Consider the following 27,549-nt stretch of genomic DNA (forward strand, 5'->3'; position numbering starts at 1 on the left):
TCATGCTTTGTCCCCAACATAACACATGCTTCTTTAGAACACATATCATGAAGCAAAGGGGTACAGGAAAAATACAAGAAACAGAGAAATACATGGGATTTGGACTTTCAGATATCCACTATAAAGCTCTTAACTATTTTTCCCACTTTTAATCTCTCCTTGCCCATTTTCACTGACCCTACACTAACACAAACCAATAGCAACGTTATTTTCTGAATGGAATGTTTAGGTAAGTTGGATTTTGATGTTGAGTTTTCTGTTCTGTTTTCCTGACCTAATATATTTCCTATATATTTTTATGCTCTTCAGAAATGATCAGTATTAAAAGCCAAAATAAGAAAAGTATGGATCCTGAAGTAATTAGTTTTTACTAAAAGATAAACTTCTGTTTTCTTCTTTGCTTTGAAGTCACTATCCCTTGTCCAATCATGTTTCTTATTACCAGATAGTTTTATGTTATGGTTCCTGCTTGTGCTTCTCACAAACAATAGTTCCTAAGATGAACTATTGTTTATTCTTAAAAAAAGGTAATGCCTTCAATGTGGATCCCCTGAGCCATTAGCTTCGTCTATTTCATTTTGATAGAAACTTGCAATGTTCTCAAGTTAATGTTATTGGACTCTGTTTAATTCAGTTTTTTTCAACCTTATTCAGAGACAAACAAAAGCATACAAACATAGGTACATGCATACACACACAGGCATTCTCTCATGCCCAAACACACACACACACACACACACACACACACACACACGCACACAACACTACCACCACCACCACCACCACCACCACCACCCCCACACCCCACACAATATTGTGCTACTTTAGAAGGATTTTTTTTTCTTATTTTCAGCAGGAAGGTGTTCAGTCATATCACTTGACAGCTATAGAAATGTACCCACAACTTTCTCCATCATTCCAATACCTCTGGTTCCATTTTAAATCCAATTTATGTCTTTAGTATAAAGTCTATGCTAAAGTTCTAGTAGTATATAAAGTCAGTATTGTTTCTTCAAAACCATTCTTTTTTCCATGTCATAGGAAAAAATAAACAAATATACACCTGTGTTTACCTGACATTTTTTCTTATTTAAAAGCCTTCTATGCAATGAATAACTTTAAAAACCATACAAAATGGTTCCTGACAGGATTTTTACTTTGACCTTTCATCAAAGTTCAGATGTATATTTTTCCACTCAATACATCATAATTGAACACAAAAAAATTGGAATTTAGCACAAATTTTGATTTTAGACTTTCAAGTAAGAGATGTTTGGCTTATACTAATAGTTAATTACCAAACAACGATATTGAACTTCTGAGTATATAGCTACACATCCAGGAATCAGAGGCAGGACTATTTGTAATTCAAGGTTATGTGTAGATAAATAACATTTATCAAGCTGACAGAGGCTACATGAAACTCTGCCTCAAACCTAAAAATTATATATATAATATATGGGTTGTAGTGTACTGTGTGTATGTGCACATGCTAGCACATGCATATGTGTGTTTAGGACTATACTAATATCTTGAAACATAGAGCTTTCTAAGGTATGGTAGCTCAATAGCTTAAAATAACTCAAGTTCCTTATTATCAATCAGAACACTGATAAATGTCTTAAAGCTGACATTTGGATTGTTCTACTTCATACTCTTAAGGTATATTTTATCACATAGCCTTTTCAGTTGCTCAAACTTTTGTTCTTGAATCCATATTCATATTAATAACCATCTAAAAAGTTCTTTTTCTATATGTGGTTTTTTTATATATGGTTTTATGAATTCAATTGACCAAGCATCCTTTTACTCTACCCAAAATCAAGTGAAAGGAGTATCTCTCATTTTCTATAAGTTCATTAAGTTCTTCTGGTTTAAATAATTCCTGCTTCCAATTTGTATATACAGATTGATCAAAAAAAAGAGGGGAAAGAGCCTTCTAATGGACAAGTTAAAATACAATTTCCTATACCAACTGCTTCATTGGTGCCTCAAAACACCCTCATTTTATTTTGTTGTTATATATATATATATATATATATATATATATATATATATATATATATAGCTCTCAGAAACTGAAAACAAATAAACAATGTTACAGACTCATTCCTTGATAAGTGTCTCAAAGAATAATTATCTTTACTTTTCATATTTATCTTTCTTTTTATCCAAAATTCCATTGAATATGTTTAAGCAAAATGTGTTATTTTTCTTTAGGTGTTTGTTACATGTTTTCTCCTTTGGTTGTGTTGCTCACTTTAATTCAGAACCATATTGTTCCTGTAGCTATGATTGTAGTGTATTGTGGATACTCACAAAAGTTCAAAATTCTTCATTCTTGGGAAGTATAAGTCTCTAGAAATCACAAAGTTTTGACAACTTCAGGAGCAGAATTTGTAACATTTCTACTGCATCATAAAATATGGTTTTTGTGAAGATGTATGCATTCAATCTCAGCACATAGGCAGGTGGAATTTTGTGAGTTCTGGACCAGCCCCTCTGAAATATCAAATTTTAGGTCAGTCATTTAAGTATTGTGAGATCCTGTCTCAAACTAAAAGAAAGAAAACAAAACCCCAGAGTCTTCTCCAGCCTTGGTTTCCAGAGCTATGCAATGGCTGCATTGCCAAATTCCTCAGCTAACTACGTGCATGACATGCTCAGTGATTCTATGTGTCATGTTCTGTATAAAGGAAACAGCATCAGTGGCCTCTGTCTCCACCTGAGAGACAAGGATTAACTATTGTGCTTTACAGTTAGAGCCTCCTAAAGTCCCTTCCTATTATAAAGTGTGTGCTTGCGCTCACTACACTGGTGCCAGTTCTTTGCAGAACTATCCTCAGTGGCAAGCGGTGTTCTTGTTGTAATTGTATTTTGGCTTATGTTGCAAGCTAGAAGCTCTTCTTCATTAATAGTCCATTGTCATTTTCTTTAATAACAACAAATTAGCAGAACAAAACAAAGTATCAAAGACAATACTTTAGATGGCTGCTTTTGTTATTTGGTTTTGGATTTTCCTTCACCTCTGTTATTCATTTCAGCCTTTGTTTCCTTCTATTTGAAATATCTTAAATGATGTGACTCAGCTACTTCATTCTGTTTACCATATGTTCTTCATTGCACTTTGTACATTGCTTTCTGTAAGCAGGCGAAAGCATGTAAAGACAAGGCTAGAGCCTGTAGAATAGAAGGACAGGCACAGAGTTTTAGAGAGATGGGAGAAATAGGAAAGAAGATGGAAGAAGGGAAGGACGACCCAGATCAATGTGACTTTAAATAGCCACAGGTAGCTATGAATATCTTATAAGGACTAGATAATTATAGAATAATTTGTCTTATCTAGGTGGAAAGTTTTTATCAATGTCAATCAGTTCTGAGTCTATTGTGTGGATATTTTGCAGGTTGAGAATTTAATTTCATAAATCTGACTGTAAATTACAAGACTTTACAGTTTTGATTTTACTGGGTCACTAAGAAATGTGATCATAACCACAGGGGTCTGATACTGGGAAGAAGAACAGAGGCCCCAGCAAGAGAGCAGCTGGATAGGCAGTCACTGACTGAGACTAGCCATGGAGGCAGTGAGATCACGGGGGCCAGAGTGTACTCAGTGCTAATGTGTCGTGGAGCCTTTTTATATCTATTTTTTATTATTTCTATTATTATTTAATATAACAGTACTTCACAAGAATGTGTCTACACTTTCATGTTGTTTTCCAAATTGATGTTATAATAATTAGTACACCACAATTAGATGATTAATGTTCAATACATAAATTAACAAATTTTCATCCAAAAAAGTTAATATGTATACTGTCTATCTGAGAGTAAAGCAAGTGCTTTCATTGTAATATTTGATGAATTCACTTTGAGATATGTCTCATTGCTGAACAAAATCAACTAGGAACACAAGTCTTACATTCTGTTACTAACCTGTAGATGGTAACTATGCTAAATATCATTGAGATGTGTGGGTGACAATCGCAAATGGCTGCCATTTTGACAGAGACACATAAAATTTGTGAAGGTGATATAAAGTCTTATTATTGTCATATAATCTTATTATAAGTCAGACACAATGGTTTCAATCTAAACAGCATGTCTCTGTTGGTATAGATGTTGATGAAACTCAAATTATAATTTATGATATTCATTTATAGAAACAATATAAACTCTTTGATAAAAGAAATTCTTAAGCAACATATCATTTAAGAAACATGAATGCTAAAAGGGAAAGTTTGACTCATGACATAAATGAATAAAAGTTTAGTACCTGGGCTGAATAAAGAGAGTATTTGAGTAACAAGTAATAAATAAGAAGTCTCTATTAATCTGCAAGCAGTATGTAAAACATTGGTACTGGATATAAAAACCTACCAAGTCCTACTTAGAAAAATATAATGCAGAACAGAGTTCTGTAAAGTTATCTAGCCAACTGTGGATGATTGTCTGTGTTTATTTCCCATGTTTGGTTATGAATATAGGAGTGTTAAGTACACTGAATGAAGACATTGGTGTCTGAACCCTTGTTACCTGTTTCCTCCACATGTTTCCTGGATTCCCACGATCTTCAGAGAGACTCAGGATTATCCCCAACTGACTCCTCAGACAAATGTTTTCTGTCCCTGTGGAACTTATGCTAGACTCTAAAAGAATTTTCATGATTTAGTATTGTCTCCTTAGGTCTATGAAGTTTATGTGCTGTATGTTTGGAAGATTTTTTTTTGAAAATCTGTAAATTCTAAATTAAATGGAAGGGAATTCTATGGTGATAAAATTCTGAATCTTTTATATTGCATTCTACAAGATTTCTCATTATTAGCCAAACTCTGGGTTATAGATGATGTTCATTGAACATTTATTGACCTAAAAAAATCATCTCAATCAGAAGTATGAACTATTAAACATTTTTAGTGTAATGCACATTCTGAGATTTGCCTGGGACATTAGTCAGGCTTAAGTGAAGAGATCTTTTCTATGCTTCCCATGACATTAGGAGCCAACTTCTTGCTAGAGCACTATGTCACATTTTGACTGACATAAATTCTATAGTGGTATCCCACTTTATATATGACAGCCTATCTATATCTATTAGATGTAGTGTTTGAACAGAATAAATAACATTCCAAAAGGCTGCATTAACATTTAGTTATTGCTCTCTCTGACAGTGATGATTGCTCTATTGCTCTCTTGGAAGAATATTTTCTATAAAACCCATCTTTTGCTTCATGTTTTTAAGAAGGTCATAGAAACAAGAGGGATCCACTATTCTCCTTCAAAAAACATAGCTATGCTTCTTTTTAATTTGATGCAAGTAGTACTGACTGTGTAGACAAGTGAAAGAAGCCACTCTGTCTCATCTTTTTGTTTCTGGATGTGTTTGATAAATTGAATTCTGTTGAAAGAGATATGTTGCAATAGATTCTCTACCTCTGTATTGACATTAGACTCCCCTTTTGTGAGGGGTTTTTGACAGTTCTGCATATGCCCTTTCAGTCCAGACCTTTTATACTCTCTTTAAGAGCTAGCCCTTGATCATTGCTAAAAATTTCCAGGTGCCAAGTCTCTGGGAATGTTGTTTATTGAAGAAATGTACCTGGAAATGTGTATCTTTTATGAATACAAGCCATTTAAGTGTGGCTTTTTTCTTTTTGAGAATATTTTCCAACAGTACTAATTGTTGAACCATACGAAGGTAACGATTATTGTAATGACTGCTACTTCATTTTTAATACTTACTTTTCATATTACAAATACTAATATGGAATTAATATGAATATAATATGAATGCATACAGAATCTGCATTTCTGAAGTGAGTTATATATTTGTGTTATATCATGAGACATGACTAAACATGTATTCGGCCTGAAGATAGTGGTGTATGCTTTTAATACCATGATTGAAGTGACTAAGGCAGAATGGAGCAAAAGTTTAATGACAGTATCAGTGACAGTCTGAGTTCAAAGGTATTCTGGGCTATATACTGAGACATTTTCTCAAATTTTAAGGCTGAACAAAACATAAAAGAAATACACATATCTCAAATTCTGTATGTGCATAATATATAGTATAGTAACACAAAATTTGGTGGAAATGTAGAAATAACTAGAAAGTCAAACACTAACAATTAGGCAGGAGTTATATGAAAAGTCCTCTATAAGTTCTGGATGGCACAAATGGTTCAGAGAATCCAAGGAATTGTTAAAAATGTAGAACATCCCATACCCAGTTAACCCTAGGGCCCAAACTCATGCAAAGCAAGTGTTGATCATTCATGGCAATAAAACTCCGGTAACCATGCTGGAAGCACATTAGGGGACACACCGCAGTCAAACACACACAGCAAAGACATTTGTTCATACAATAAAACATTGATTGCAGATTGGAAGATCATAAAACAGTCAACTTTTTTATTTGGATTGGCATGGAATAGGAGAGAAAGTAATGCATTGCTTTTTGTTCAATCATTTGTTGTTTTCTTTCTTTTTTTTTCCTGGTGATAAGTAGAACAGCTGAAAAATCATTAAAACTTTATAAACAGTCAAATTCCACGGGGTAATATTCCAGATTCCTAGAGATCCAAGCAACAGTCCTGTTGATATCACTATTGAGGCCAACATGTGAGTGTCAATGGCATTGACGCTGAACTTGTGTGATGAATTCTGCATAAGCAATGAAGGGCTAGTTAAATTCTAATACATGTTACAGATTCTGTATGATACATTAATGCCTGGTCTGTTGTCAGCTCTGTTATCCTATCAATTTTCTGCTCCATGTAGCAACCATTCCCTGGTACCTGACCTGCCATATTTTGGTCAAACTCTGTCAGCCTATTAATTCAGCTACCTGGTTAAATAACATCACTGATATTGGCCCATGCAAACATGTGCGTGCACATATACAAAAGCATGTGATAACAAGCACACACACACACACACACACACACACACACCATACTGTCAATAAGTATCACAAATCAAGATGCTTAGAAGTTAAAATTCACACTTGACACTTTTATGTTATGAAAGTAGAAAAAAGGCTAAGTTTGGATTTGGAATATGAAGATAAAACTGTTAAGGCTGAATATTTTCATAAGAACACAGTGCCTAGTTAGTTAAAAACCATGCACTTTATTATGAGAATTTTATCTTGGCTATGTATGAAATGTGTATTTTGTGCTTTTGTTTGTTTGTTTGTTTCTTTGATTTGCTTTATGTTTTGGAAGACTAGGAGATGAGGAACTAAACATTTAGATTAGTAAGAATTGTCTAGAAGCTTTAACCCACTATTTTATGGGCAGGATACCCCTTCAACCTTTGTAATATCAAATTAGGAAGTTGAAATAGGTAGCTACAGCCCTATTCTTTTCTTTAGCATAAAAAAAATGACTCTTGTCAGGTAAGCTTCTTGGCAAATAGTGAGTTTAATTCCTAACACCCACATGAGGCACAAGAATAGTTGGATTAACAACTCCAGTGTCATGCTGTCAGCTGCTGTTTATTTAAATTAAAATGTCACCATCCAGAAATAAATTAGGAAGTTGAAAAATGATAATTTTTTAAACATACAGTACTTCAGCACCTCGTTAAAATTTATCTATTACATTTGTGGTTTTGTAATGCTTTACATAGGCTAGTTGCATTTTGACATTCAGAGTATAGTGGTTTCTGTGGATTTTGTTTTGAATTTTATCTTTCCCCACACCCTGAACCTTGACTCTCCTTCCCTCCCTCCCATACCACGTTCTTCCAGCCCTGTCTCCCTCCCTCCCTTCTTTCCTGCTTCTATCTTTAGATCTTTAGTGTATTTCTGTCTGTTATATTTTATACATTTTCTGCCTTTATTTTTGTTTTCATTATCTCAGTCTATATAATATGAGTCTTATCTCTACATATTCAAATGCCTTAGGGGCATGCCTAAAAACTGATGCCTATATTATGTTTACTAAACTTGCATATATGTGTACAGACACAAGTACCACTACATGGAGCTTTCTATAAACTATTGGTTTTCCATATTCCACAATTATGCATTAATCTTTTCTTTAATATAAAACAAAACTGCATGCTTTCCATGAGCTATTCATTAGATTCTTGCCAATTAGTTGTTATTTCCAGCTCCTTCACTATAAGACTATCCCCAGCTATTGCCCATATGTGATGTATTTTAAGACAATGATTTGGCTGGGGTCATAGGAGAGCAGATCAATGCACTTTTATGAGCTAATCTGTTCATAAGTAAGAAGAGAATAACAGTTGAGAAAGACAAATATTTCCCTCTGTTACCATTTGGATGAGTTTCATGCCTGTGACTTTGTAAATCCAACCAATGCAAATGCACACAGTAATGCAGGTTAATTAAATATGAGACAGTTGCATACAAACATATTCAGCATTAACAACATGGAGATATTTACTTGGCCAGGTTTTCCATTTTCACATAAAAATGCCTCATATTCGGATGCGAATTCAGGGGCGTTGTCATTGACATCCAGCACTTTAATAGCAACAGGCACTCGAGATATCTGACTGTGGTTCCCTATGAGAAGGAAAAAAATAACATCAGAATTCAGGGTATATACATCAACATAAAATAGTATTGTAAACACTATTTTTTTCTGGAGAGTACCACACAAAGACCATATATAAATGAGCTGAAAGACACCTTCCTTAAGAAGTAAGATGCATTTTATTTAAAACCCATCATGCAAAGAAACATAATGTATACAACAATGATTTATCTGTTCATTGATGGGAAAACTTCTCAGTACAATCTATTACTCATTTGTGTTTTTTTTATAAATTGAACAACTTTATTTTAAAGAAAAGAAAGACAAATATACAGATTTTAAGTATTTTTGCATAAAAGTATATGAATACATTTTTGTCAGTACTTGATATTTTTAAAGGTTTGTTAGTGTGCATTAATATCTTACTAGTTACAATGACCATAAAGTACATGTAAAACAATATATAACCTGGAAATAGTCAGAGTTTTCTTGGTGTGTAAAGATTAAGCATAATGGTTTTTCATTTTCTTTCTTTCTCTCTTTTTTTTTTTTTTTTGCCTTTGTTTTGTCTTGAACTTCATATAGTCTGTGAGTTTGTTCTGGGGTGTTCAGAGCTTTCTGGGATTAGTAACCAATTATCAGTGACTGCATATTATGTCTGTTCTTTTGTGACTGGGTTATTTCACTCAGGATGATATTCTCTAGATGCAACCATTTTCTTAAGAATTTTGTTAAGTCATTGTTTCTGATAGCTGAGTAGTACTCCATTGTGTAAATATACCACAATTTTTTTTATCCATTCATCTACTGAAGGACATCTGGGTTCTTTCCAGCTTCTGCATATTATAAATAGGGGTGTTATGAAGATTGTGGTGCATGCATCTTTGTTGTATGTTGGAGCTTCTCTGGGGTATATTCCCAGAAGTGGAATATGTAGTTATTAATATTAAGCCTACCAAGCAGGTAAAAGTGCAGAATTAAATCATGTATGAAAAAGATAAAATTTGGGAGGATGTATCATATACTATGTAAATTTTGTATTTTGTTAAAAATAAGTCTTGGTATATTTTTGTATAAGACCAGCAGTTATTTTACTATTGACATTTTCACAATTACTTTCATGTAAATAAGATTATAGTCTTCCAATGGTTCTGAACAATTTCCATAGTAGAGAATCAAATATGTAATATGTAAAAGTCCTTAGGCTTTTAAACTAAATATAAAGTATACGTATACATGTGTTTAAACACACACACACACACACACACACACACACACACACACAATTTTGTTGATTCTTAAATGTACTGCTGGTTTAGGCAATGCTTATTTTTAATGAGTATTAAATAGAATGTACTTTGATTCTGAGTATACCGTGTTGTAATCTTTGATCTGTTGTAAATTATACAGAATGTATTAGAGCGGGACAATTATTTGTTTGTTTCACTGTGCCACTGAATATTTATAAGCTAACAAAAAGAGGAACATGTTCTGGGTTTTCAATATGAAAAAACAAAAGGCCTACAACTGTTATATCAAATTTCTGGCTTTGAAAATTGATAAGGACAAATCTTTAAAACCTTCAAATACTCATAATTTAAAAAATATGAGTGACCTCTAAATTACACAAAAAAATTGTTCCATCCATGCTACAAATTTATAATTGCTTCCTAGCTAGACCTTAGAATGTAAAGGCCATTTAATTGGCATAGCATGCTGTTACATTTAGATGTGATTTGATGATTAAGAGGGAAACTGGCCTCATAGAATTGTGCTGATGTAAGTTATAGAACACAACTTTCTGAAAATCAAGATGATGCCACTAAATACCTTCTAAGTTTTGCCTTTTTTATATTGTTGTTTAACGTCTAATGAATTAACTTCTCTCATAGAGGAAGCATGTAGCTCTCTAGTTTTGATGTAAAGCAAATTTTAAAAACATTATAACATTTGAAATGTAAATAGAGTGAATATCCAATAAAAATACTGGCATAGTTATAAATAACAGTATAATACATGCTTCTAAGAGAAGAAACTGACATTTCATATTTTGTCTAGTCAACAAAACACTGCAAAGGTTATACTTTAAATGCAAAGTGATTATGTCCTTAAAGGCTTATATTGTTTTTCTACTCTGATCCCAAGTTTAGAGTGGTTCATGCAATATAAAATGGATAATGTTTGCAGCAATGTTTAGATCCTCATCTCTGCATACTTTGCAGTGATTTTGACTCATTTTCTTTCCAGTAAAATTAAAACTCAAAATTTTAAATTTATGCAATTAGTAAAAATCATGTAGTAGGAGAAATGAAGTGTCCGACATCAGTATGTGGTGTATGTTCAGGTATGTTCTAGCCTTTCTACTTTGTGATTCCCAGTATCATCAGGATCATGTATATTATGTTATGTGAGACAATATATTTTATACTGCTATGATATTAAATTTATTATGTATTGGTCTTTCATATGAACCATTTTTATTTCCAAATTTAGAGGGCAAATAGTAATTATAGGGACCTATTTACTACCAAGCCCTCAAATGTTTGTACATTTGTTGTATTCATATTGAGTTTGACCAATGTTTTAGTTTGGATCCATATAACTCTGAATTTATTTAATGAATTCCATAACCCCTAATATTCACAAAATTGTACATGTTATCTACAGTCCTCCGTAGGATGTCATACATAAGCTCATTATTTTATGGGATCTATTTTATCACCAAAAAGCCCCTTAAATAAATTAATGTTTTTAATTCCATGTGACCTAATAGCAAAGTACTATTGGTTATTCATTTATTTTTATAGTGCTAATTCATTTTGTAGCATAGCACATTTCTTTTGTTTATAAATAATGATAGGAAATGTGTATTTGAGTTTTTTTTAATTAAATCTAATAATGCTGTTCTTTAGTAAGCCGTCACCGAAGACTAAGTAATCTGGGTCAAATAGTGACTTCCAAGAAGTATGTATAGAAAGTATGTGCAAAAAACTATTCTTTTTACAGTGTCATGGGAACAATGTCCCAAGCAGGGAACAATGTCCCAAGCCCATGGTGTCAGACTCAGTATACATCCATCAGTATGGGAGTTGCTGTCTCTACAGTTTTGTTGTCTGAACACATCTTACATGCAAACACATATATAAATACCTTCTTTTTGGTACCCAAAATTGCTCATTGATTATGAGGTTAATAATTACAATTTCTATCTTCCTCCCTTCCTCTTCTACTTCCTCTCCCTTCTCCCCCTCTCCCCTCCCCACTCCCCACCCCTCTTGTGGGTGTATGTTTGTGAGTGTGTGTTCACAACAAATATCTTACACATGTTGTGTGTATTATCTACCACTGGTTTACATTAGATTTTTTTTCTTTCACTTAGTATTTTAAGGAACATATTCTGTACAAAACTTAAAAAGAAAGAAGAAAAAGGCAAACCATTTCAACTGTGCAGAAAGTGACATTCATGCAGTGGAAACAGATGGTAGCCTTAACTGTCCTGTAAAATTAAATGGGAATTTCAGCTAAATTAAGTAGAGTTTCAACTACTGAATGCCTTCACCTGCTTTCTCCGTTGATTTCTTGGCCTTTCTAGGAAAAAGTTCAAGATCCATTATTTGTAAAAATATCAAGGTGTTTTTTTTTTCCATTAATACTAAGTCACTGCTTTGTAGCATGGAGACACTCTATTGTTGAGCTGAGCAAAAGGGTCCAATATTTATTATAGAATTTCTATTTCTTTCCCTTTTGTTCCTCATTTATCACTGTTAGATACCTTTGCAGAGTCCATAGGGTCTGCAACAAAGTCTGCCACATGTCTACCCCTGCATTTTCAGAGGAGTTTTTCTGCCTTTTATGTCATAGTTTCACTCAATGCCCATTACAGTGATTGCCTTCTTTAGAGAATATGTAAAATCTACAGGTGCTACTAAACATCTGACTGAACACATGGACCACAATGAAGGTGCTAAAGCAAGGACTGAAGGAGCTAAAGGGATTGCAGCTGCATGAGGAGAACAAAATTATCAACAAACCAAACCCTCCACAACTCACATGGACTAAAATAACAACCACTGAGCACACATTGAGAAACCTATGGCTCCAGTAGCATCTGTAGCTGAAAATGGCAGTGTTGGCTTCAATGTAAAAAGAGGCTTTTGGTCCAGGGAGGGCATGTATTCCTAATATAGGAAAACACCAAGACACTGGGGTGGAGAGGGTAATTAGGAGCTAGTGCACCTTCATGAAGACAAGTGAAGAGAACAGGGGGATGTATGCAGGGTGGGGAAAGACAATGACATTAAAAATGTAAAAAGATTATATAAAGAAAAATTTACACTAATCATCACTTCCATCTTCCCTGTCTTAGATTCCTTCTGACTATTGAACTCATACTAATGCTAAACTCTGTCAAGGCATTGACTTGTATGATAATTCTAGCTTGTGTACACTTGTGGATAAATCAAAGACAAAATAAAAAATTCAGTATGAGCTCACCTCATACTATATAATAATATGTGAAAGGAACTTTATTTCTGATGTGATAGTGAAGGTTACCAGGTCAGGGTCTAAACAAGCATACTCTTAATTTTCACCATTTGATCATGCTTTCCTAGAGCTAGAATATTGGTAATGAAGTAGAGTGACATTAATATTCTATAATTATATTTATACTCCACTTCTATCAAAGAATCAGTGAGGTGAAATTAATTTAATTATATGTACTTTGAATTCATTATTCAAATTTCCATACAAAATGATTTTAGAACATTTAAAATTAAGTGTAGTTTTTTTATTGGACATTTTCTTTATTTTGATTTCAAATATTATCCACTTTCTTAATTTCCCTTTTGGAATCTCTTTATTCTATCCCTCCTCTCCCTGCCTTTCTAAGGCTGTCCCCACACCCACCCACCCCCTCCCACCTCCCCACCTCCCCACCTTGGCATTCCCCTACACTGAGACATTGGACCTTCACATGAATTAGGTCCTCTCCTACCATTGCTGTGTGACAGGGCCATTCTCAGCTAAGCCATGGGTTTCTTCATGTTCATAAAATTTTTAACATATTTTTGTTATTTATTTACTTATTCTTCATTGTTCTGTTTATTTATTCAATATAGTATTATATGAGTATTTTTATATGCTGAAGTAATTATGTGATATTTAACAGGTTCCTATTATGTTGGTTTATTTATAATGTCCTTACTTCTATAAATTATTCACTTGGGGAGGGACTTTTAATTTCTTTAAATAATCATATAATATTAGTCTTGTTTTAAACAGGTGGCGAGTCTCTCCTATTAGTATATGAAGCACATAAAAAGAATGCATAGAGTTCATTCTTTCCCCAGATTAGTGTTAGTTCCTAAGAGTAGAAAATTTGGGACCAAATCAAAAAGTATTGTTATTTAAACGACTGTATATAAGAGTTGTTTTTTAAACTATTATATAAGGAATGATTTTTATATTAGATTTTATGATTTAAAATCATCAAAAGTCATTTTGAATAACAATAATCAGTAAAACAAACAAACCTGAAACAATTGGTCTATCTTCTCTAAACATTCCCAAAATGTTACTTTTGTCCATACTAGATCCATGTGCATGACTTAAATAACAACTTAAAATTTTCAGCACAAATTTCTCACTTAAGTACTTAAGAGTCATTTTTATCCAAATTACTGAAATGATAAGAGCTCAAATTTTAAAGATATTATAGAGCAATAAAATTAATTAGATATGCTTCTGAGGAAATTATTCATGCCCTGTGTGACTGGCCCCAAAATGTTTGCATTTCATCTGATACATAAACATTAAATATATAGATATTATAATTAGAAACTTGATTAACATACATTAAAAATTCATTTTTCATACATAAGAGATAGGACAAAGAGGTCTAGAAGGAAAAGACTATCTCCAAATGTCCACAAGAGTCAGGCTAATTTTTATAATATGGAACATAGAAGCAAAGGCTGAAATAGTACCTTGTCTAAACAACTTCCCAAGGTCTCCTAGCAAAGTCATAGTGACTTTCTGTCACCTCTCTGTCAGAAATCTTCTTCATAAATTGACTGTCATTTCCTTTTAAACAAGCAAAGGTAATGGAATGTTGTCAAGTGTGAGTTACTTGAGAATTTTCTTCTAAATGGTTAAATGAGATTCTATGTTTGCAGGCATCGACTGAAACAAACATATTTTCCTTTGTAGACTGTAAGAAGGAATACATGATTTGACCTGTCTAGAGATGCTAATGAGGCCCCTAAAACATTTTTTGATCTTTCTGTAAGTAGAAGGAAAAAAGAAATCATGAACCATAAATTATCCTCAGATGAATGCAAAATAATAATGTATAAAAGAGAAATAGATGCCAGTAGTAATGGAAATTTACTAAAGAAGATGGGAAAGAAATATATTATTGCAAAAAGGCAACGTAAGAAGTTTAAAATAAAAAAATTCTGAGAAAAGGAAGATTTTTGAAAATGATGTCAGTGCTACATTGACTCTACTGACTAAAAGAAAGCATTTAGAAATATGTTAAAAATCCAAGAGCTAAGAATACAGCCTTGTGGTAATTTCTGGTATTCAAAAATCAGTATGTTTAATCTATACTCTCCAAGAAATATGTTTCCATATTACATTCTGTCCTATATGTACTTTATGCTTATGGTAACTAGTAGGATTTCAAGGTATGATATCAAACCTCTAAAAGAATTAAGTACTGACAAAAATATTCATATAATTTTATGCCAAAATGCCTTTAAAATTTTGTATATGTACCCCTCTTTTTTTAAATAAAGTTGTAAAAGAGAAAAAAAGAAAAAAAAGAAAGAAATGTGTTTGGGGACCCTCTAGAATATATTGAAGACATGGAAGGTGAGACTCAAAGGGAGGGGCCTTAGATGAAATGCCCCACAGAGGAGAGTGACATCTTGTAGCATCCACCTTCAGTAGATAGATAGGCCATCAATGGAGTGATGGAGTTGTCATTCCAGTCAAAAATCTGACCCAAAATTTTCTGTAGTCTTAAAGAACTGCAGAAACAAAAATGGAGAGGAGACTGAAGAAGGAAAAGTTACAGGCCCAACTTGTGTTCCATCTGAAAGAAATTCTCAAAGGCTGAACACACACTAATGTTGTGGTATGCTTTCAGATAGGAGCCCAGAATAGCTGTCCTCTGAGAGACCCAAAAAACAGTTGACTGAGACAGATGCAGATACATACACCCAAGCAATAGAATGGTCAGGAACCCCTGTGGTTAAATTAAGAAATTGTTGGAAGAAGCCAAGGAGTAGGGCAACCCCTAGGAAGATCAGGAGTCTCAACTAACTTGGACCCCTGAGGTCTTTCAGATACTGAGGCACTAACCAGGCAGCATGAACTAGCTGGTCTGAAGTTCCCAACACATATACAGAGAGTACTGCCTGTTTTGGCTTCAGTGAGAGAAGATATGCCTAACTATGGAGAGACTTGAGGCCCCAGGGAGTGAGGAGGCCTGGTGGGGTTGGGGGTGGATTGTAACATTCTCTTGGAGACATGGCAGATGAGGAGTGTCATGAAGAACTGTGGGAGAACAGACCAGGAAGAACATAATGTAAAAATAAATAAAAAAAGAAAAGTAACAAGAAATTGCTCACAGATGTTATAATTATATCAACCCACAGTAACTACACAGTGTAAGAACTTAGTTGGAAGGCAATTAACAAACAAAAACTATCAAGATAGCCATGTTAATGGTGATATTAAGAGCCATTTATCAATAGTTTATTGTTATTCATGTTGTCTCTATGTAAGACAAATGTGTTGTCATGGTGTTAAACAGAGCCTTGGATCCTACCAGATACTTATAGAGACATTCCACTTTCTACTGTGCCTAGAGCAAACAGGTATTCACTGGAGTCCTGATTTTTATTATAGTATTTTGAGAGAGTACTGACAAGGAATCACTCCATTTCATCCATGAAACCAAAGCCTGTCAATATAGTAATTTCAAAGGAAATTAGAGTGTATTCAAATGGGCATTATCATCTCAAGAAGAAAACCTTTGTAAGTAGCTTTTTTATTACACTAGTTATTTCCTCATAAGAAAAGAATAGATTTTTTTTCACTGAATAACTTGAAGAATTTAATATGTTTGAAAAATTTGTAAACTTTTGTCAATATGACTGCAATGACATGACATCTTATGTGAGTCATCAGTGAGATTTCTCTGAATTTCATGACTGCCAAACCAATGATTTCAGGATAACATCTTCATACATTGCAAATATAAGGAGACAATTTCGTCTCCCATTTATTGTGTGTATCTTAAGTGAGACTGAAGGCATTAGAATCATATTCTAGTGGTATCAGGTCAACTGCTCTGATTTCTATGTATCTACAATGAGTCCTCCAGTCACTTCTTCCTCTGTACAAGTTTAGACATCTTAAAACACTGACAAAAAATATGGTAGAAAAGTCCTTTTCCATGAGGAAGAGATTTGGAGCCATTGTGCTTTGAACTCTTAAAAAAATATTCCTTTATAAAGAAAAAAAAGTTTTTACTAATGTATTTGTTTGTTTGTTTACATTTATTTGTAGTGTGTGTGTGTGTGTGTGTGTGTGTGTGTGTGTGTGTGCGCGTGTTCAGTGACTGTGAACATGAGTAGGGCAGAGGACCCATTGAGTATTTCTCTTTATCTTTGTAAATCAAATAGAGTTAAGGCAGAGTTTTCCATTGAGTATACAATTTAACGATTTCTTTTGCACTTGGCTGGATAAAAGCAAGGTCCAGAAGTCTTTCTATCTCTGTCCCATCGGAGCTAATGCTTCTGGTTTACATATGCACCAAGATGACAGCAAATTCTATAGTTGATAATTATGTACTCTTTATTTTAATATTGTACAGCAAACGCTCTCAACCACTGAGCCTGGTTCACATATATCATTTTTTATTAATTGAATATAAGTCTTTAAAACTTACCCTCTAAAGGAAAATGGTATAGGAGAAATTGTATACATTTCAAATTATTAATAAGGATCAAAAATATGCTCTTCATTTATTTTCTTTCCTGATGAACTGTATAATATTACCTACTTTTAATTATTTGAATATATGTATAAATCTATTTTTATTATTGTATATTTCATGAATGTCTTTGGGGGAATGATTATGTGTGTATACATGCTGTTGTTTTATATTTGATAAAGATTGAATATCTCTCAATGCTGTTGCTGAATTTGTTAATCAAAAGCATTGAGTCCTCTAACATTCTTAAGTACATGCCTATATTTAAGTTATAAACTCCTCATTTCTCTGTAGTACAAATGGAAAGAAAATAAAATTGCATAGGGTTTGTTACAATCTATTTTTATTTTCTAATTTCTGAGACTCCTGAGTAAAAATCTCTAAATCTACTATGCAAAATAAATTTCATTAATTTTTAACCACACAATTTTATGTTTCCTTCATTTTTAAGTTTAGTGAAAATAAATAATTAAAGATAGTTTTCAGTGCAATTCTATTTTCTTCTCTTAGACATCGGGATGATAATGATTAGGAGCTAAACATTTCAAGGGATTGACGGATGCAGTTTTCTAACATTTGCTCTAAATGCTCATTTAGTTCCAGATTTCAAAAGGGCTTCTAAACCATGCCAGCACAAGCAAATGCACTAACTTTATTAGGAAAACTATGAATTCCAGATATGATATAATAGCCATTGGGTGATCTGCCATATGTCATCTCTTTGATTTTTGTAGGAATAATTTGAATACCAATGAAAGTTAGAAAGAAATAGGGGCAAGAGATGTATATATGACAGCCAAATACATAGAAGATATAGTTATATTTTATAGAAAGGTGTAAACATAACTGAAGTTGTTTTACACAAGTTATCATAAGCTATCAAATCCTAAGCATCCAGTATGCCAAAGAGAGTATTGTGTATATGATCACCTTGCTCAAACTGACTCAATTCAGGAATCAACAAATCTAAGATATGTATCTAGGGGGATATGACAAGATAATTTTCTTTGTTTTCATAAAGATGTCCTTCTCTATGTTTGCCATCCATCCTCATATGCTTTTATATCATTGTAGATGCTCCATTTTCATTGTCACCTGGATTGTCATCTATGGTTGTAGGAATTACAGAAGTTTAACTGAAGAAAATAAACCCATCATGGATATAAGCTGCACCACCCTGTGGGCTAAGATTCCAGACTGAATAATAGGAAGAAGAATGCCACAAGGAAGAAGAATGCAGGTGGGGATAGTTTGGGGACAGTGGGCAGGTGGGAAAGTACTGTCTCAGAGAGAGGGGAAGGAAAGATGGGCGAAGAACTAATGGAGGTGGGAGAAAGTGTCAACTTTTGGAATGCAAATAAATAAAAAAAATAAAGATAAAATTTCACTACACACACAGTATACTTTACATATTTTAATTCCATATTTTGTACATTTAACTGAGTTGACTGGTGTACTACTTCTTTTTCTTTGTCTGAATTAGTATACGTTTTGCATTCCTTTTAATCTTATGTGCACTTTTAATTTAATATCCATCTCTGAATAGATCTGAGGCTTACATTATTGTTTTTGTTATAAAATCTGGCCAGACAATTTGTCTAGTAGACACATTTATAGCAGCCTATTTATAGCAATGTGACACTTAACATGGCTTCTGTGTGGGGATGTTTGAATTTCTTATTGCACTTCAATCTTCTAAGACTTTTCCCATTGTTTTCTTTTTTTTTTTCATAATACCCCCACTGTTATATAGCTGTTTCCTCCACATTGAAATATTCCTTTCTCAAAAGATGGAGCAGTCCAGTAAAACCAAAAAAGTGAGTCAGAGTTAGAAAGCTCTGTGCGTTCTAAAAGTTACAGGATCTTCCCTCAAGGTTGCATAACCAGGGACACTTGCTAAAGAGACTCTCAGTCCAGTTCCTACCTGCCAGTCATTCAGGGAATTTCAGTGATGTAGCTTCCAGGTTTTGACAGCATTCAGCCTGTGGTGGGCTTCATAGTGATGGGGTTGCTTTTAGGACACCTATGTTCCTATCACACCCTCTTCCACTCTCTCACAAGTGATCTCAGTGAACTTCTGTGTTTAGGAAGCTGTTTGTTTGTTTGTTTGGTGTTGGTTTTGGTCAATTTAAGTTTTCTATAAAGAATGAACATTTTTTTTTCTTTCTGTCCAGGAAAAGCCATAAAACATCTTGTATCACTTTTTCTTCTCATCAAATAGTTTTTATTATTTCATTTGTTTATATGACTTTTAAATAAGTGTATTAATATTATTCTAGGAAAAAGGCTAAACATAATTTGTATAGATAGATAGACAGACAGATGATAGATATATCTCTTATAAAGCACATTTTATAAGACTTTAAACATTTTATGTGCATTGCAAAAATGTTGGCAAAGTATTAATTGTTTATGACAACTTGTTATACCCTTCTTTTTCCTGTGTCATTGTTATTATGTATGTTAATTCTACATCTAATTTACATCTAAATATGACATTCTGAAGGGAATAAACAGTGCTAAATTTAGGGCTCATTTCAATGTGTTTGCCTTTCTCTGTTTTATTATTATTATTATTATTATTATTATTATTATTATTATTACTCCTTAAATACTAGCAGCTTACAAGTGTCTTTGTCTTCTAATTTTATAGTTGATAACAGCCAGAGGGCCTGTTGGATGTAAGCCACCATCATAGTCATAAGAAGAAAATCATAACCTATTCTTTTAACCTTAGTTCATAACAGGTTCATAATTTTCTTAAGAATATGAAACTGTGAATTGTCCTGTCCTTGTGGACCAATTGGCAAAGGAATGTTATAAAATAACTATAATGTTTAGTGAATTTAAGGAACACTGTGAGAAGTGCCTTTCAGAGTCCAGGGGTCATCATTTAGACTATGTCATATTTAGTTAATGTTCTAAAAGGCCAGACCTATCTCTTATGACTGCCCCTCCCTTTTCCTTCCTAGATATACAGTGAATGCTCTATTCCTGAACAAGTAGAACAAGATACATGCAGTATATTGATTTAAATAAACACACATAATTCAAAATAAATGACTAGCAGAGTTGGCCGAGATAACTGCAGCACAAGCCACTACCTCAGTGACATATGAACAACAACAAAATGGATACTGTTGATTTATTACCAGAGGGTTATATCTAATGGATTGAATATAACCAAATGTAAACATAGATATATATGCAGATAGCTTTGTACAGCAGTTCTTCCTCCAAGCCATCTGTTTATGTATATTAAAGAGAATCCAAAATAGAATACTGTATATCTCTGTCATGCAATTTAAAATGAATTATTGAGGTAAAATATGTAAAGCTATAAGTCATGAATGGTACTTTGTAATATATTTGGACAGTCAATAAAATGTCTACAGATGATAATGTTTTGTTTAGAATGTTTGTGTTTGTTTTCATAGCATTTTAGTATTGTTTAAAAGATAGATGTTAGCTGAATGTGCCTTATTTAGCTTATGGAAGAAAAGTTATTAAGCTAATTTAGAACCAGCATACCTAGCCTATAAGTCTGTAATGGTGCCAACAGAAAGGATGAGGGACACATATCACAACTGGGTCATTTCCACAAATTATGGAGATGATAAGAACTTAGACCATCTTCAGACTCTCCAGTGTTATTTACAAGATAATGCCCAATTTTAGTCAATCCCCCAAAACTGTCAAAGCTTCATTCTCTTTCTGAATTTCTGGAAGATGGGTTATCTCTGTAAGTGATCCAATAAATGCCTTAATTGCAAAAAGTAGGTCAAAGCAAATAAAATGGAAAGTGATTTATAATAAGTGTATAGTGTATTAGAAAGTTTTTGATATCAAATTGCATTTGATACTGGAAGTTGCTCATTGACCACACGTTTATCAATCATGTTTTTTCATAAGAATTCTATAAATAATTTAACATAATTATTCACTCTTAGAAATGTTACTACTTGAAAGTCAATCTTTTCTAAAATCTGTTAATTTATGAGTTATGAATTTCATAACCACCATTATATATTGCTCCATGAAAAACCCAAGTCCTCTGGTTCCAGCTATTATAATTATATTGAAAGGACTATGACTGTGAAGTAAAGGAGAAAGTTTGAAAACAAAGACTGGCTTCGAAAAGTCCAACTTTCTCTTAGATAATGATGCCAACTAATGTCCTGAGGTCTCAGTTAACTTCCAGAAATTATAGTGTTTTGCTGTTTTTTATTGTTTTATTTTTTACTGAGTTCTGAAATTTCTTCTTTATTTACCCACCTTCCTCCAGGATCCCATCACATTGGTTGACAATTCTACGAGTATGTATTTCTCTTTAGCAGTTATTCCAAAAAACTTAAAATATGTCAGGTGAACATTTTTAAAATCAGACTTAGTTTTTTATTAAGAAAAAATGAAGTATAAAATTTAATGCCTGTTCTGTACCAGTTTAAGCCAGAGCTTTCCAGCACAGCTCATCAATGGAAAAGGAGGCCTCTACACAGTAGTAATTTGGACCCCTGATAGTTGTCATAGAAAAATAAAATTGCAGGAGGGTAATGGGCATATTATAGTAAAAAAGTTATATTTATTTTATTATTACTAAAAGCAATGATTGCTTTTTAATATTACTGTTTTAACTAAATGAAATTTGAATCTGGAAGCCATATCTAAGAATTGATTTCAGAAAGCAAAATAAAATCAGTGCATTTCCATCACAGTTATTCATTACATTACAACTCCAGGTCATAATTACAGCTATATTCTGTTTTTCCTACAAGAAGTTTGGCTATTGTTTACTATATGACTTTCTAATAATGTTTTCCTTTACAAAATTTTTTATATAACTCTGATTGTTAGAGATATGGTCCCCACAATTCACTACCAATTACAAAGCCCTCAAATTGAATGCAGCCAGTGAGTTCACTGCATGATTTCTCATCCCTGATATTCATATTAACCTCTAATTAACTGCCTGAATAAAGCTTAGAATTTTATAATTTCAAATATTGCCTATCCAGGTACTTTTTTTTTTAGAACTATATGAGAATAGAAGAGAAATCCCATAGCTTTCAATTTCTTTCACATAAACCTTCATTATAATTTCTTCTCAGGAAACTGTTGGAATTTGTTCAACACTAAAAAGATTAATTGCCTAATATATTAAGGCAATTAAACAAATCATTCCATCATCTGAATAACAATGAGTATAGTTTCAGAACAAGAGAAAAGGCATGCCAAGGAATTAAACAAAAGAGGAAGCTAATAGTGATGGATGTGCTATTTGTGGTTACTATATCTGTGTCCAAATAATAGTCAACAAAACAAATGTGAAGAAAAAGTATGTTATTTTACTAGAGTCAGACAATTAATAAATACCCATGAAATAGTGTCAACAGAATTAAAATATGCGTGATTCTTACATAAATTAAAATTTCTTACATTTGTTGGGGATAAGAAAGTTTGAGCTTAAAAGTCCTACATACATCAGAAGGGAGTTTTTTTTTTTTTTTTGTTGTTGTTGTTCTAGAAATGTCTATAAGGAAAATTCCCTAATTGATCACAAATATTTTTTACTCTATTAAACACAGAAGAGGATAAGCTTTTTAAATTAGGTTTAAAAAATCAAAAAAAACAAATAAAAAAATTAGAACCTTCAAAACCATTTTCTTAAATGAAGTATTGCCCAAAGTATCTCTAAATGATACAACAGTAGGCAATGTAACACTTACATCATAGTATATGGAGAAATAAAACTGATACTGGCACTGGTGCTTCATACATACTGTCTCACTTTCATGGTGTTATCAGATGATACAGATGCTGTTGCTAGAGGAAGTAATGATTCCTCATATATATATATGGGTGAACCATGTAAGTCATGATAACCCCCTGCCTGGTAAGATGCTCACTAGTACATTACTAAAACAAACATTATACAAACAACCCAACATTGTTCGTATTTAAAGTCTGTTCGACCAGATGGAATCCATACCAGTGCAGTTGTCAGGGAATATATCTGTGCTCGAGTAGCCAAAGTCTGAAAGGGAGAACCTATTGCTAATATTCTGCTAAGGGGACACATGGTTAATATGACTTCTGCCAGCTTATGATTATACTCTTAGTGCATCTTTTGAACCTCACTGAGAAAGCTTCTCTTTCTGGAGAGCATGAGTAACCCGGTACTCATGTTGTTTGAGATTAAGAATCTCAGTGACTTCAGTGGGTTCAGCCATAAATGCATCATGTACTTCTGAAGGCTCAGGGATTATTGCAGAAGAGGGTGTACAAGAACATACAAGCCACAGATTGTGCTACAAAACTATGAAAAAACAGAGATTCTTGAACACCCTTTTATCATTTGTTACTCCCTTTCTAGCAATGTACAATACATTAATACAAATTACATGTTGGAGATGAGAGTTTCACATAGTGTGATATACAGTCTATGCTCTCAATGGTGTTAGTCTGGATAGATAATGGAAGACAATTCTAAATTCTAATTATTTCATACTTGGCCTTCTCAACTTCCTGTGACTGGTGTGATTTATTTCCCTTCCAAGAGGAGTTGTAGCTTCATTTAAACATAGAAGAAAAAATAATATTTTGGAATGCAAATGTATGACAGATAACTTTGAGAAATATAAAACAAAGACAAGGAAAACACAACCAAGCAGCCAACAAACAAAAGCAATCTTCATGTATAAATTTGAAGAGAGCAGGTCCTGCAAAGCATGCCTATAATCACCAGAATTCAGGCAGAACAAATACAGTGTTGTTTAGATTGGTAAATAATTTCTAGTCTTTGTTTAATGTTTTTCTTAAGTTTAATATAAAACAAATGTATGATATATATTAATTCATACTTTAAATGGATCTTAAGTATTTTAATAAGCAATTAAGCTATATACTCATAAATAGTGTTCTTGAGGATTTTGTCACACACAGAATTTTTCTCATCACTAAAAGTGATATAAAAGCAGCATACGTACAGATTTTATGATATAAAATAGAGTTGAATCATTAAACATCAGGTCATACTACATGTTACACATTACAATGTAAATCCAGTTACTGGATCGAAAAGTGTGACTATTACTGTAATGAATGAGTAAAATATTTAGTGAATATTTGCTTTTAGCACAGGTAAAGGTCAAGGAGCAGTGTCTCAGAACCATACGAATGGCACACACTTCTTTGAATGAGCATCAGCGAGATGGCTTTTGTGAATGTTGACAGTGCAAAAATTACCGATTTTAACTTGCTTACTCTGGATGATTATCATCTGAATATTAATTCTCTTTAGAGACATCCAGTAGTGAGATTGGTTAAAGCAGTTTTGATGTTGTTCATTTGTATATGATAATTCTGCTTCATTGTTCATGTATATTTAATAGCTTTGCCTCCTTGTTCAGCTCTATAAAATAACCCTACATCCCTGGTCAACTATATATCATCTACACTCTCAGTTTCCAGGTTGAGTCAGTTTCTCCACTAGATGACCCAACTCTCCTGATCCCAGAAGGTTCTCTCTCTCTCTCTCTCTCTCTCTCTCTCTCTCTCTCTCTCTCTCTCTCTCTCTCTCTCTCTCTCTCTCTCTCTCCTCCCTCCCTCCCTCCCTCCCTCCCTCCCTCTCTCTCTCTCTCTCTCTCTCTCTCTCTCTCATTCTGTGTGTGTGTGTGTGTGTGTGTGTGTGTGGTTTCTTTATTTCTTCACTGCCATGTTATGCCAACCCCTGGAACCCTTCAAGAACACAGCCTTGTATAATGACATGCAGTTTGTAACTTACTTCACTAGCATAGGATTGTGGCAGCAGGAGAGTAGGGACTTTTATTTCATTCTCTACCAGGTGCTGCAATGAAAACATTCTTCTTACCTTCTTACCATACTCAGTTAATGAAATCTAAACCAGTGAACTGTAACTATATTCAAGATGAAGACACTGAATGCCCGAGTTCTACTGAATACAGGGTAGATACATTTCTGGACCTCAGTGAAAGGATTTAATTTCTGTCCTTTCTAATTGTAATGTACTCTGTAGAAAAATCTTTAAGTTTTCAAAAACAACATTTAACTCTGTTCGTAAAAAAGAATTGATAATTGCTTATACATTTGTGCATAAACTAAAATGGAATTAATTGATAGGCAAAAATATGGATGAATAGATGAATATCAAGCATTTAAGTGTTTAACATAAAGAATGTCCCTGTTATCCTTTTATGGAAAAATAGTCTAGTTTACAAACATATGAAATGAATGAAACCAATCTCATTTTAAGAAGTTTGTAGAAGCTAGAATATATGTTCAAGATATATTAAGCCTTGTAGGCAGCAGAAAGTATTAATCAAAACAATGCCAATTTTATATTTGTCAGTGGATGAGCAATAATTGTAAGCTACTTATAATTTTATTAGAAGCTAAGATTAGCATATTTCAAATACCCAGAAGAGAATGAAATGAACTTTGTGGTTTAATCAGCACTTTCAGAATCCTGTGCACATGTATACATTTGATGCATATATACCAAAATATAGCTACATATGTATTTGCACATGTGTTTATATATAACATAGTTCAGTTCTATGTTACCATTTCCAGTTAAATATTTAAAACATCAGAAATATTATAGTGAATTATTTTTTATTTCTGGTAAAAAAAATTACATAAATTATACTATCAATTCACATTGCAATATACCTTATGAATATGCTTATAATTTTTCTTGCATGGCAAAAGAAATGAAAATTTAAGTTACATGATCAATAGTTAAAATTTTCAAAACAACAGTGTAAAAATGCACATATTGGTGGCTAATTGTAGTTATTTCCAAGTTGTGAATTCATAGAAGAGCTTTTTTCATATTATTTAACCTGTTTTTTATAATATATGGATTATCCAAGCATCAGATTTTAATCAGGATATACATATATACATATACATATATATATATATATATATATATAGAGAGAGAGAGAGAGAGAGAGAGAGACTATATATATATAGTCTCTATAATCAGAAATGACATTAACAGTTTATTTCTAGTCTCACAGATGCTGGCATGTATTCATATGTGGTCCCTAACATTCGGGATGCAAACAATACTTTTTTGTATTTTTCTGCCACTGTTCCATCTTTAGAGCTTTCACAGAATGTGCAAGAGTTTCCTATTGCCAAATGTTTAACGTAAATGTGAATTCACATGTCATCCTCTCCTTTTGTAAAAGCACTTTCAAAGTCCTAAAAAATACTTTAAAAAATTCGTCAAAGACAAACATCATATAGAAAAGTAAAAGAAATATCAAAGTACTGTGGGAGGAAAACAGTTGCACACACAAACACACACACACACACACACACACACACACACACACACACACCAGTGCCTACATTCTGGTTATATACTGAGGCAACACATATTTATCACACACACACATACAAACACCACAGTTCAAGCACTATTATATATTATCCCATATCATTTCCTTGAGATACATCTTCACTACAGGTTATGTGAACATATACTCCCTACTTCAATTATGAATTCTGTGGTAGGGACAAATTTAACATAATATGCTGGGAAACCCTTAATGTCTAAAATATATTTTGTGTATATCTATATTCACCCACTGTTATCTTGTCATAAATGTGATGTGTTCCCACACTTATCTGGAGTCAAGATCACATCATGAGGTTGTTAAAAAAAAAAAAAAAAACTCATACATTTTAGGATTTCTGGGTTTAGTCACAGTGCTTCTTCATTTCTGTGGACGTTGCTGAGCACAGACCCAACTGCCTGTCTACGCTTAAGTCACCTCCTTCTGCCCTGTTTCTGGTAACAGACATTGCAGATACATGAAATTTGCTGTTTGGCCTGGTTTTAAATCCCAGTGTCATTCATGTCAACATTTACTTTTTATTCCTATTCTCAGCAACTTCTTTATTGATCATCACAGATTCCTCTGCAATGGGAATAAAAGATATTATTAATGCTGTCAATTTACAGAGTAAAGATGTAAAAAACTAAGTGAATTTGAG

At 33.1% G+C, this 27,549-nt stretch overlaps 1 protein-coding gene across 4 annotated transcripts in view; it reads right to left on the reverse strand.

The window, feature by feature from the left end:
- CDH8 (cadherin 8) overlaps nucleotides 1-27,549 on the reverse strand; it is a gene marked incomplete at both ends in the record, with an annotated part of 367,179 nt that overhangs the window by 68,682 nt on the left and 270,948 nt on the right. For all 4 annotated transcript variants that reach the window (XM_080937196.1, XM_080937198.1, XM_080937197.1 and 1 more), the window contains one exon: nucleotides 8,421-8,542. In XM_080937196.1, coding sequence (XP_080793322.1) covers nucleotides 8,421-8,542 — 122 coding nt within the window. The remainder of the gene's footprint in view (nucleotides 1-8,420; nucleotides 8,543-27,549) is intronic.

The sequence above is a fragment of the Micromys minutus genome (genome assembly GCF_963924665.1).
Source record: "Micromys minutus genome assembly, chromosome: 24".
Taxonomy (NCBI): Eukaryota; Metazoa; Chordata; class Mammalia; order Rodentia; family Muridae; genus Micromys; species Micromys minutus.